Source organism: Triticum urartu, chromosome 1A, assembly GCF_056163025.1.
Source record: "Triticum urartu cultivar PI428250 chromosome 1A, HENAU_Tu73, whole genome shotgun sequence".
Lineage (NCBI taxonomy): Eukaryota > Viridiplantae > Streptophyta > Magnoliopsida > Poales > Poaceae > Triticum > Triticum urartu.
Window position 1 is genome coordinate 90312079 of NC_141873.1, and position 13521 is coordinate 90325599.

A 13521-nucleotide genomic window follows, 5' to 3' on the forward strand; every position below is an offset into this window, starting at 1 on the left:
ACACTTTTCCGGATTGAGCTTGATGTCATATGCACAGAGGTTGTTGAATGTGAGACGTAAATCGTCTATTAGTGAGTCGACGTGCTTAGTTTTGATGACGACATCATCCACGTATGCTTTAACTGTCTTGCCCACCCAGTGTTGTCGTTGCCCGCCCACTTGACGCTGCACTCCTCTAGTGATGCCCACTTTATTGATAGACACTGGGTGGGGAAGAGTAGAGGCTGACGTTGGTGAGACGAGAGGAGTAGGTACGCTTGCTTGGATCGGAGACGGTGACGAACGCAACTACCCGACACCGATGACGATGATGCTTGCTGGAGGGGTTCCTTGAGGAAGACTAGGGTAGGCAGAGATGGTGTGCGTGTGGGACAACTGATCGTGTGGTGCTTGGGAAAACTCTATAGTGAGATGGAGCACATGAGCGAGGTGTGATGAATCAAACGATACAAGAAGACATTTTTCTTGTAAATTGGGACAACTTCGACGACAAACTACCGATTCCGTGTGAAGAAGTTTTGGAAGTAGTTTTTAGAACAGTGCTCTTCCCCGGCTTCTCTTCATTGTGATGTGAAGAAATAACGCTGCGTTTGGATGTTCGTATCGAGGCCTCGAATTGGATTTGGTATTGTTTGGTTGCCAATTCAGCCGTTTGGATGCGCACCGAAACGTCACGTTGTAATGGGTCCAGATACAGCAGCGAATTGGCTCTCACGCGCCGAGGCCTCCCGCAATACGGACCTCCTCCGCTTCGATTTGGGTCGAATTGGTCTACTCCGGCAAAAGAAAACGATTGGGGCGACCTCCCCATGCGAGACCTGTCTTCTTCTTTCCCCCGTGCGAGACCAAAGGGCTGAGGAGCCCCGTCCATGGCGGCACACCGACGGGGGCACCCAGCGCCTCTCGCCGACCCTCCTCCTCCTCCTCCTACGCCGGTACCGGCATCTCTTCCTCCGCAGCTCGTTCTCCTTCCTCCCATGGTGCCCCATCTATTCTGCCGCCCCGTCTCCTCTGCCGCTCCATGTCCTCTCCACCCATGGCTGCCACGACCAGGACCTAGCCATCCACCGCCGCTCCTCATCCTCTACCTATGCTCCGGGATCCCTCCATGCCACCGGACCCCTCCTCCTCGCTTGGGACTTGGCCTTCCTCCCTCTGCTGCACATCTTCAGTTAGCTAGCTGTGTTTTTCTTCAGTTTCGTCAGGGAGCAGCTCGGCAGGGGCACCAGCATGGTCCTTTACCTCAAGGACGACAAGCTATAGAGTCAAGTCTTGATGTGATTTTGTGCTTAGTACAGCTGCACTAAACGGCCGCTACATAAGCTTATTGTCGTCTATAAACTGTATGATCTTGCGGCTATTTATGTTTGTACGCATGAGCTGAACTTTTGTTTCATGAGTTTGTCTAGTTTGATGGTAATGGGATTAGGTATGTATGCATCTGAACTTTAGTATCTGGAACTGGAAGGCCGCACTATTAGACCAGCTTACAGTTAGAATTGATGTTGTAAATTTTTGAAACTAGTAATATTATCATTCCTGGACTCAGCTCGTTTCAGATACGTTCTGGTAACATGCTTTAGTACTGTATAAGTATGACCAAGTGTGAGCCATTTTTAACTAAGATTGTTGAGATTTTGATTTGATGCATGTATAGAAAAAAGCACTATGTGATTCCGTAGTTTGCCATCCAAACATGATTTGGTATTGAAACCCCATTGAGATTCCATGAGCCAATTTAATGAGCATCCAAACAAGCGAATTCGTATTCATATCCATTACAGTTTCCTTGTTGAATTGGTATTGAAACCAATTCAATACGGAGGCCTTCAATACAGACATCCAAACGCAACGTAAGAGAAATGGCTTCTGAATTGAGTTTTTTGGGGGCTTGGGCATATTTTCACCCTGAAAACTGGGAGGTATTGGACCTTATAGGCTTCTTTCAACGGAAACACTAAAGATTGAAAAATACTAATCATGTTCATCTGGCCCGGCCCACTAATCCTCCAGGCCCACCAAAAAAGAACAATGCAAACAGCCCCAAAACCCTGGGCCGTCGGTAGCCGAGATCGGGAGCATCCGATCCACCGAGAGAGAGCGAGGGGAAGATGAGCGCGGCGGCGGGCGGGCTTCGTCAGCTGCTGACGGCGGCGGTGACGGCGGGGGCGGCGGAGGCGCGCGCCGCGATTTTCGGGCACGCGGTGAACCCGTTGGGGAAGCGCGCGGCGACGAAGCTGCTGCGGAAGAAGCTCATCGGCGAGCATGTCGCGCAGTGGTACCCCGACGACATCAAGCGCGACGACCCCGAAGTCATGGCGCGCGAGGAGAAAGAGTAAGTGCCCGCGCCCGCCTCGCGCCTCTTAGCATTTTTCCTGTTGCTTCCACCGTCGTGGGCTTGCGCTCGCCCGCCACCTGTTCGTCGTTATGCTTCGTTCTCAGGGAGGCGTGGTTGACGCCCGCCCGTGACGTGTTTGTTGATATGCCCCGCCGCCTCGGTGAGCCGTCACGTGGTGGCTCAGTGATGTCTACGCACTTGGCCGCCTGCCTGCCCGCGCTAATAGCTCTGTGATTCATGGTAGCAAATGCGTGGTGATTTGTGTTGGTACATACCTGATTTTGTGGTTGCAGGCTTGCAGAGCCTGTCATTGTTCTTAGTGTGCTGTTGTGATTCTTCACCGTCGTCAATGGTCGTGCGCAGGTGTCGTTTGTTGTATAGAAAGGGCCACTATCAGCAGTAGGGTTTGGATGATTGCTGTGAGGATCATGAATGTCAATCTCATTTTGCTGCTCTATGCCTCATTTGTCCAAATCTAGAATGACTGGATCTTGATAGGGATTGTGTTTGGTCATCGTTTTGCGACTATCTGTTCTGTACTTGCATGTATCTCTCTCATTGGTAATTTGGTATGCCTGCATTTGGGAATATTAGTTGTTATGAATAGGTAGTGGCATCTTTTTGATCTGTGGCTATGCTAGAGGCGTTAGGTAAAAATACTATCTTGCACCCACAAGTACTTTGTGCATTTGCTTCAGTCAGGTCAGTTCTTGTGATCGGTTAGTCAGAGGTAACTGGAGTGCTGATTGTGCGCATGAAAAAGCAAGTCTTGCCAGATGCATAGATTGTTTGATTTAGGATTTCAGTGGCCACCTTAGATTGTTCTATTTGGCATTGCAGTGGCCACCTTAGATTGTTTGATTTAGGAGTAGTTCATTCCTTGCTCGGATGTGTATGTAATATTTTTTGGCTATTGTGCTATTGTGTTTCTGTTGTTACAAGTACTCGGAGTAATGATTTTGAAATATGTATGATATGTCAATCCTTGCCTGCTGCCGACTTGGCTACTGAAAAGCCAAGCATAATTGCTCCCTTCAGAATGAATTCATTGGTAATCGACTGTAATGATCTGAATTGTAATAAACATGATATTACATGAGCAGAACTTGGGCTAACAAAACTCATGCTGAATTCTCTGATGTTGCCGTGTTTTCATAGGCCAAATTGATTGACAATCTTGACCAGTTCCTTACTAGCACATGCATAGTTTTCCATTTCACTGGAAATTTGCATAACCAAGATGGAAGCAACTCCATGGGCAAAATCATGTTCTGATAGCAAATGTTGATAGTTACTATGCGCTCCCGTGTTGTAACATGACACATGTTAAATGCGTCAATTAATTATAGCAGATCACTGTTCTGACCATTTTCAGCCCCCCTCCCCTTGGTTACTCACTTCCATCACTGAAATGTCATGCATAACAGCCGTAAACTTAAGAATTTCTTTCAGGAAGGTTGTTTTGGAGCTTAGGGTGTTTTCGTGACAAGCCTATCTTAACAATGCCCTACCATTCTCTGTGCAGGCGTCTTGCGAAGCTGGAAATGCTCAAGCGTCGTGGGAAGGGTCCGCCGAAGAAGGGCCAGGGAAGGCGTGCGATCAAGAGAAACAAATAAGTGCCTTGCTTCTGTTTAATTTTAGTACTGATTTGGCAGCTAATGCCGAAATGTTTGCTGCGAAACTACCCTCTGTAATAGGTCAATCAAGCTTCATTTTGTTACTGATTTCGCAATGGGTGTGCTTCTTCTTGTCTGATTACTCGTTTGTTTATGCTTCTTCTGGAAATGCAATACACATCAGCATTTGGTAATCTTATTACTCCCTCAGTATCATATAAGACGTTTTATTGACACTATTGTTACAGAGGTAGCATTAGTTTTAGTTTTTCTTTTCTGGCTTACCACCCACCAAATTGTAATATTGGAGCCATGTTAAGCCATGCGGTGAATTGCATCAATTAGCCCCCATAAAGGTACCAATCCCAGTTAAGCAGCTAACGTATGCAACACATGAATGAAGTAGTAGTGAAATGCAATCTTTTCAAAGAATAAAGAGACGCCATCACATATGCTAGTACTATACGTTTCTTTCAAAGGCATGAAAAGAATCAAGAACTAGTAGGCTTGCAAGCAAAGAAAAGCGCTGCAAGTACGGTGCGGTCGATGGATCGAGACAAGCACCGCTCTACTCCGTCGCCGCCGGCCTGACCTTCCCCCGGCTCATGAGGACGGTCATGCCGTCGAGGAGGCGGACCATGTAGGTGCGGCCGTTGCGGATGGTCACCGTGCCGCCGCCCACCCAGGCCCCGTTGCGGAGCACCTCCACGGCCGTCCCGGGCGGCAGCAGCGGCGGGAGCACCCTCTTCCGCTTCTTCGTCCCAGCGACGACGCTCGCCGGCGGTGATGGCGCCTTCCCCTTCGACGGCGGACGTCGCGCCTCCGCGGCCACCATCGTACGTACGTGCAGGGCTGCAGGCGATGGAGGAGTCAATGGGCTAACCACGTTGGTGCAACGAGATTTGTAATGCGGCGTGTGCAGGCGTCGTGGTGGATGAGCTTAGGCTATGTAGGCTGCGACGTCTGACCTGAGACCGGAGGTTGCGGAATAGGATCGTGCGCCGCGGCCGATACGTAACGTGCGTAGTGGGGATCGAATTACCGGCTTGCCGAGGCACGCACACAAAGCTCATTTTGGCGTGAAATGCAGGCAAGGTTGTACTGTACGGCCACTGGTCGCAGTTTTCCAGGTCACGATGATGGTTAAAACCGAACAAGAACATACCACGCCACGTGATGACAATGAACACACGATTAATGCACGTCAAGGAAGGAGCCATTGTGGCGTGGCGCCGTACGTGGCGAGCACCGGCGTTCCACCATCGCCATGAGAACAAGTAGACTGCCAAAGCCGACATCGATCGCTCGCCAAGCCATGCACCAGCGGGCCGACCGCCCGGCGTCTAGATCTCGCCGGGCACGGCGTCGACGCACCTGCCGCCGCCGAACACCGCGGCGGCGGGGCTCCCGGTCCCTTTGCGCCGGGGCACGGACACTGCAGGGAAGCTCAGCACGCACGCGAAGTCGCTCCGCGCGCCGTTCTGCACGGTGCTCACCGCCACCTTGACGCTGAGCCGCCCCTCAGCCTCCTCCCGCGCGAGCGCCGTGGCCACGGCGCGGGCGCGCCGGCCTGGCGGCACTTTCTGCGTCCCCGCCCACGCCACGTCGCGCGCGTCGCTGCCCCTCCGCTGCGTGAGCTCCCGAAGCGCCGCGGCGGCGGCCAGCTGCTGCCCGGCGTAGGACGGCGTGGCCTTGAGCTCCGTGTACCGCCATGTGCAGTAGAGGCACGGGCTGTCGAACCGGAGCGTGGCGGAGAGGTTGTAGGAGACGGCGGAGGCGGCGGGGTCGAAGGCGAGGAGGCGGAGCTCGGCGGAGGAAACGTAGGGGGCGACGTGGTGCGGCCGGAGGAGGAGCCGTGGGAGGAGCGACGGCGCGAGGACGAGCACCGCCAGGAGCACGGCCACCGGCGCCAGGCAGGCGGCGGCCGCGGCAGCCAGCGCGAGCGCGCACTGCCGTCGCCGCACCCTGTCGCGAGAGCTGGTCGGCGACGGCGGAATGGGAGGCTCCGCGGTGGTCATCGTGTAGTGCTGCAGCTAGGGGACTTGGTGCAATGCAGGAGGGAAAGATCAGTGGCTCACTGCTGGGTCAGGAGGTTTTTGCTTTGCTTCCTCTGCTTTTTTTTGTTTTAGATTTTTGCTTTCCTCCTTGAAAGAAGAGACCACCATTGCAAAAGCAAAAGTAGCAACCAATGCATATATCTCGGGATAACTTTCATATCTTGTATGCCACTGGAATTTTCTATTTTCCAAATGATGCGATGACAGGCGGGGCAATTTTAAATAATCTCGGTACCCCACTGTTGCACTGTTGTTTTTTTATAGTCACATCATAATTGAGCAGCTTAAAATTTTCATAGAAGATGTTAAGTAAGTATTCATGTCGTCGTCAATTATGTTTGCTGATTAATTTTAATTGCAATTATATAATTGCCTCTAGCCAGTTAGAAAACTCCACATAATTCCCCTCACTTATAGGCTAACTATTTTGTGAACGACTGAACAATGGAATAAGAAATAGTTGTTTTGAGATCAATGACTTTAGGTATATTGTGTTCGGATGGACACCAGGGGGGATAAGAGGCGGGGGGGGGGGGGGGGGGGGGGGGGTTCGGTGGGCTTTAGCCATGCTTACTGTGCTAGGAACTGTTTTGCAACATACATATATGTTTGCTAGACATCTAAAAAGAAAGGTCGGTCCATATCTTTTAGATGGAAGTAATTATTGCCTTTGCATATATGCTGTCAGTAATTATGTTTTAGTTACCATGAACCATTGGTGGTCATCTAGGAACTGTGGTCAATCCTGAATATATGGAACCACATTTAATTCACATATAGGAAAAATTGATAGAACTTAATTTACACAAGCGTGCATGACCAATCGGTTTAATTGCGTACATATTTTTGCAAATAAGTAATTTCGGTTCATCTATGCATTAGGAGATAATTTAAGTATGCTACTTACTGATTTTTTTATAATAACTTGGTTACAATTGAACGTACACGTTTGAATAAGCATCCATTGTTAGAACATATTAAACTTTAAAATTAATGTGGTAATGTATAGCTAAAATTAGCATATCCTGTTAATAAAGATTCATGTGGCTCTTGAGAGAAACTAGTCTTTAATGTTTTCTTTGCTCGACTGGCTACTATGAGCATTCTATGTGTTAATTTCAGAAATATGTACTTGGATGATGCATATATGAAGCACCTCCTTATCCTATCAACGTACATTTAAAAGTTTCTCGCTGCAGCTTCCTCGTTGTGGGATTATTGGTTGGTTCTCTAGTATAAATCTATTCACCCCCATTGCTTTCAACTCACCAAAACAAAGCAATCTCATTTGTCGTTTTATCCCTTTGTTGGAAATGACTCGCAAGAAGGCGGCCCTCCGGTAAATCCTCGATAAGAAGTCCTGATGCAGTACTTCAAAGAAACGCTGTGAGGGTCTGCAGAAGAAGGCAGACGAGTTGGCCATCATGTGCAATGCCAAGGCCTGCGTGCTAGTGTATGGCAAGGGCGGGGGGGGGGGGGGTACCAGAGGTGTTCCCGTCCCATGCTGAGGCGGTGACTATCCTGACTCGGTACAAGAATATGCCAAAGGGGAAGTTCAAAAAGATGGTGAATCAAGAAGGCTTTCTCAGCCAACACTTTGACAAGCTCCAGGCTAAGGGCCAAAAGTTCCAGGGCGTTTGTGAAAATAACGAGACTATAGTCCTCCTGCACAAGGCCATGCTCGAAAGCAACCTCTCGAGCCTCGACGGCCTCAATGTCGAGGATCTCACCAATGTTGGCCGAAAGCTGGAGGTGATCCTCCAGAGCATGGAGGAAAACATCACAAAAATTAGTGGAAACCGCCGGTTTTCCAGCCCCAGGAGCAATACGTCACCAAGAACATGGACATGGGGTCTGCAACAATGTATCATGCAGCACTGCCAGCTCCATACGTCATAGACTACATGCACATGGAGTCTCCGACGACTTACCAGGCACCACCACCAGCTCCATACATCACCCACAACATGGACATAGGGACTTCAATGATGTATCAGGCGCCATCCCCGACTCCCTACGTCACCGATGGCATGGACATGGGGCCTCCGACAATGTTTATGGCCACACAACAACAACAGGATTCACTTAACATGACGAGGTATGTAGGGGACCACAACACCCTGGTCAACAGTGGCTACAATACTGGTGGTCGTATTGACACCAGCACGAGCTGAAGGAAATATGCCCTAGAGGCAATAATAAAGTTGTTATTTATATTTCCTTATATCATGATAAATGTTTATTATTCATGCTAGAATTGTATTAACCGGAAACTTATTACATGTGTGAATACATAGACAAACAGAGTGTCCCTAGTTTGCCTCTACTTGACTAGCTCGTTAATCAAAGATGGTTAAGTTTCCTAGCCATGTACATGTGTTGTCATTTGATGAACGAGATCACATCATTAGAGAATGATGTGATGGACAAGACCCATCCGATAGCTTAGCACTATGATCGTTTAGTTTATTGCTATTGCTTTCTTCATGACTTATACATGTTCCTATGACTATGAGATTATGCAACTCCCAAATACAGGAGGAACACCTTGTGTGCTATGAAACGTCGCAACGTAACTGGGTGATTATAAAGATGCTCTACAGGTGTCTCCGATGGTGTTTGTTGAGTTGGCATAGATTGAGATTAGGATTTGTCACTCCGTGTTTCGAAGAGGTATCTCTGGGCCCTCTCGGTAATGCTCATCACTATAAGCCTTGCAAGCAAAGTGACTAATGAGTTAGTTGCGGAATGATGCATTACGGAACGAGTAAATAGACTTGCCGGTAACGAGAATGAACTAGGTATGATGATACCGACGATCGAATCTCGGGAAAGTAACATACCGATGACAAAGGGAACAACGTATGTTGTTGTGCGGTTTGACCGATAAAGATCTTCGTAGAATATGTAGGGACCAATATGAGCATCTAGGTTCCGCTATTGGTTATTGACCAGAGATGTTTCTCGGTCATGTCTACATATTTCTCGAACCCGTAGGGTCCGCACTCTTAACGTTCGATGACGATTTGTATTATGAGTTATGTGATTTGATGTACCGAAGGTTGTTCGGAGTCCCGGATGAGATTACGGACATGACGAGGAGTCTCTAAATGGTTGAGACATAAAGATTGATATATTGGACCATGTTATTCGGACACCGGAAGTGTTCCAGATAGTTTCGGATAAAACCGGAGTGCCGGAGGGTTACCGGAACCCCCTCGAGAAGTAATGGGCCTTAGGGGAGAGAGAGGGCAGCAGCCAGGAGGCGCCCCCCAAGGGAGTCCGAATAGGACTAGGGAAGGGGGGGGGTGGCCCCTCTTTCCCTCTCCCTCTCCTTCCTTCTTCTCCTACTTGGACTAGGAAAGGGGGGAGCCGATTCCTACTTGGAGTAGGACTCCCCCTTGGGCGCGCCCCCTAGGGCTGGCCGGCCTCCTCCTCCCCTCCTTTATATATGGGGGAGGGGGCACCCCATAGACACACAAGTTGATCTTTTAGCCATGTGCGGTGCCCCCCTCCATAGTTTTCCACCTCGGTCATATTGTCGTAATGCTTAGGCGAAGCCATGCGTCAGTAACTTCATCATCATCGTCACCATGCTGTCGTGCTGACAAAACTCTCCCTCGGCCTCAACTGGGTCAAGAGTTCGAGGGACGCCACCGAGCTAAACGTGTGCAGATCACGGAGGTGCCGTGCGTTCGGTACTTGGATCGGTTGGATTGCGAAGACGTTCGACTACATCAACCGCGTTACTAAACGCTTCCGCTTCCGGTCTACGAGGGTACGTAGACACACTCTCCCCCTCTCGTTGCTATGAATATCCTATATAGATCTTGCGTGATCGTAGGTAAATTTTTGAAATACTGTGTTCCCCAACAGTGGCATCAGAGCCAGGTCTATGCGTAGATGTTATATACACGAATAGAACACAAAGAGTTATGGGCGATAACAGTCATACTGCTTACCAACATGTCATACTTTGATTCGGCGGTATTGTTGGATGAAGCGGCCCAGACCGACATTACATGACCGCGTTCATGAGACTGGTTCTACCTCCGTGCTTCGCACACAGGTGGCTAGTGGGTGTCTGTTTCTCCAGCTTTAGTTGAATCGAGTTTGACTACGCCCGGTCCTTGTTGAAGGTTAAAACAACACACTTGACGAAAAATCGTTGTGGTTTTGATGCGTAGGTAAGAACGGTTGTTGCTAGAAGCCCGTAGCAGCCATGTAAAACTTGCAACAACAAAGTAGAGGACGTCTAACTTGTTTTTGTAGGGCATGTTGTGATGTGATATGGTCAAGACGTGACGATATATACATTGTTGTATGAGTTGATCATGTTTTGTAACAGTTATCGGCAACTGGCAGGAGCCATATGTGTCGTGGTATTCTCACGGGGGGGGGGGGGGGGTGCAAGACGACATATGCCACAAGGTGGCTTCGTGTGAGGGCAAGACTGCTGCCGGAATATCCAGGGACGGGTATGCGAGTATCACGCGCTAGTTTACCCAGGTTCAGGGCTCTCCGGAGAGATAACACCCCTACTCCTGCATGTCTGAGTATATGTGGTATATCTGGTACAGAGTGCTCCTGGAGCTGTATCTGAGGTCAGTGCCATGGGCATCTGGCCTCGTATATGCATGTGGCATGGTGGCCGTTGCTCTTGGCCGAATGAGTGTGCTTGGGCATGCTTGCCCGTCGGAATGGATGGATGGATTGCTAGCTATATATAGTGGGAGCTAGCTTAGCATGTAAGCCATGTAGGCATGGTAGCTAGCTAGCTAGTGGCATGGTGGGGTGTCATCCTTGTCCCCTGGGTCACTTCATAAATAGTGCCCAGGGACAAGGGACACTGTACATGATGGCTGGGGTGTCACGTGAACAGTGCCGGGTACGGTCGTCACGTCGGGGTCGCGTCTGGCTGCAGTTGACTTCGGGCAGTCGGCCTAGTGGAGGAGTCGGCAGCCAGCAGTCGGCCTGGTGGAGGAGTCGGCAGCCAGAAGTCGGCCTGGTGGAGGAGTCGGCAGCCAGCAGTTATCCTGGTGGAGGAGTCGGCAGCCACCAGTCGGCCTGGTGGAGGAGTCGGTAGCCAGCAGTCGGCCTAGCGGAGCAGTCAGCAGCCAGCAGTCAGCTGCCGGCCAGGTAGTTGGACTGAGGGGCTTTGTTAGACCCGATGTCTTGAATTCTTGTCTCGCCGTCTTCGGGGTATCCGTGTCCAATTACTTCGACAGTAGCCCCCAAGCCTCCGGGCAACTTGGCAAAGTTGGGCGGAGGTTTTTTGGCGAGTGTTCATGGAAATGATCATGAAAAAGACAAAGTTAGTCCACGCAGATATATCAAATGTTTGCTTTTAGCATTGCAAGTTTTATGCGGAGGGTGCCGACTCGGTTTCGTTCGAGCCCCCTTCAATCTTTTTCGTGTTCCCTCCGCCTTTTGGCTTGTGCTCTCGCTCGCCAGACAGCTGCTCTGCAGTCTGTGGCTGAGAGTGGGCCGTAAAGTGGAGGGTACAGTACTCAGACTCTGGGAGTGGATTTAACCGAGGAGATACTTATAAAGGAAACGGTCGGGTCACCTGAAGCGTTTTTCTTCCCAGACGTTTTTCGCGTGGGTGGCCTCTAGCGTTCACTCTTGCTAGCCGGACAGCCGCTCTGCGATCTGTGACTAAGAGTGGGCCTTTGGTACCGCGCACGGTACTAAGCCGTCTGCGGGAACTAACGTCTCAGGCCAAGCGGCCAGCCCCCGAGCCAACTCTGGCTGGCGCCGGGGCGAACAGTGATGCAACTGTAATAAAATGCAGAGACAGCCCCCCGAGCATCGCTCGGGGTTATCCGTGCTCTTGCGGTGCAAAAATATGCGGGTGAGGAGCTCACATTCGTTTTCGTGTAGCCGAGGCGGAGTTTTGCCGAAGACAACCGACGCGGCTCAACGCTTGCTGAGCACGCCGGCGCACCCGCTGGGTGTAGTCTTCGAGCCTCCGGGTGCTCGAAGGGGGTCCTGGCCGGTCAGGCTTGACCGGCCAGGTGGCGAGGCGGCTTGCTGCACCCTTTTTTCTTTTTTTTTTCTCTTCTGCCGGCTGCTGGCAGTCGGACAAAACTCTTCTCTTGTCCGCAATCTTCCGTGGGGGCACGCCAGCGCACCCACTGGGTGTAGCCCCCGAGATTCGGGCCGACTGCTGAGCAGTCGGGCCGGATCTTCCGGCAACTACCCTGTCTTCTTCTTCACGGGGGCGCGTCAGCGCACCCGCTGAGTGTAGCCCCTGAGATTCGGGCCGACTGCTGAGCAGTCGGGCTGGATCTCCCGGCAACCACTTTGTCTTCTTTTTTAAAGTTTTTGCTTTCTTCTTCTTCAGGTGGCTGGGCAGGCGGACTCCGGCACAGCAGTCGGGCTCTTTGCAGCTGGCCTGACAGTCAGCGGTCGGACGCACATTTGGCAGTCAGACGCATATTCCAGCCGGTTGCGTGCAGTCGAACGCACATCTTTCTCACTTCTTTTTTTCTGTACGACTCCATGCGGGGAGCCGGACGTACTTTTTTCTTAGCCAGTTGGCTGAGCACACATCCCTTGATTTTTTTACCAGTCGCACGCGAGCAGCCGGACGCCACCAGTCGGCCACACTTTTCCTTGGCAGCCGGCGCTTGACTTTTCTTCCAGCTGGCCCCTGGGCAGGCGGCTCTTTTCTTTCTTGCCCCGGCCGTCCTCTCTCTCTTCTTTTTTCTCTTTCTGTTCAACTCCACGCGGGGAGCTGGACCCTTCTTTCTTTTCTTTCTTTTTCTTGGCTGCCCGAACGACGTCGACAGGTTGCGGCAGCGAACAGCGGGAGCCGGCTGAGGCGCTCCCGGGCGCCTGGAGGTGAGGCGGCGAGTGGGCCAGCGGGGGAGCCGGACGGTGAGCCATGCACCCGGAGCCGGGTTGCGGCCAGGGCGGAGCGGCGACTCGGGCGCCAGGCGCTGGTGAAGCCGGTCGCGCGGACAGAGCCGGGCGACGCGGGAGGGAGCCGGCCGCAGGCGCACCCGGCGGAGGCGGAGCCGTCGCGGCGCTCGGGGCCGCACGGCGGCGAAGCCGGCTGCTAGAGAGGCCGGGCAAGCGCGACACAGCCGGAGCCGGGCGTGACGGAGGGCGCCCGGTGTGCGCGCGAGACAGAGGCGGCCGGGCGCGGCCGGGGGCCAGCAGGCGGACGGGATGCGGGAGGCGCGCTCAGCAGGCGGACAAAACGCAGCAGCCACGCAGCGAGGGAGCGGGGGAGCCGGCCAGTGCGCGTGGAGGCGGACCCGGCCAACGGCGAACGGCGGGGCTGACGCGTGAGAGGGGGAGCACCCAGAGTGGGCGCGGCAAGGCGGAGTCGGCGGGGTGGAGAACCCGGCCACGCGCGGGCGCAGACGGCGCGGACGACCGGCGCACACGGCCCGCGTCGGAGCCGGCGGAGGCCAGGCGGGGCCGGGTGCGGCGCTCAGCAGCCGGTGCGGGAGCAGCGAGCAGCCGGCGCGGGGCGGCCAGCAGCCGGCGTAGAAGCAAC

The 13521-nt window shown here is 52.2% G+C and overlaps 1 protein-coding gene and 1 pseudogene across 1 annotated transcript; both read left to right on the top strand.

The window, feature by feature from the left end:
- The first annotated feature begins 2053 nt into the window (after positions 1–2053).
- LOC125550259 (37S ribosomal protein S27) lies at positions 2054–4148 on the top strand. The gene is made up of 2 exons (XM_048713220.2): positions 2054–2335; positions 3864–4148. The coding sequence occupies exons 1-2, from the start codon at positions 2112–2114 to the stop codon at positions 3952–3954; spliced, it is 315 nt and encodes a 104-aa protein (XP_048569177.1). The 5' UTR covers positions 2054–2111; the 3' UTR covers positions 3955–4148.
- A 3176-nt stretch (positions 4149–7324) lies between these two features.
- Positions 7325–12412, top strand: LOC125532747 (uncharacterized; annotated as a pseudogene).
- The last annotated feature ends 1109 nt before the right edge of the window (positions 12413–13521 follow it).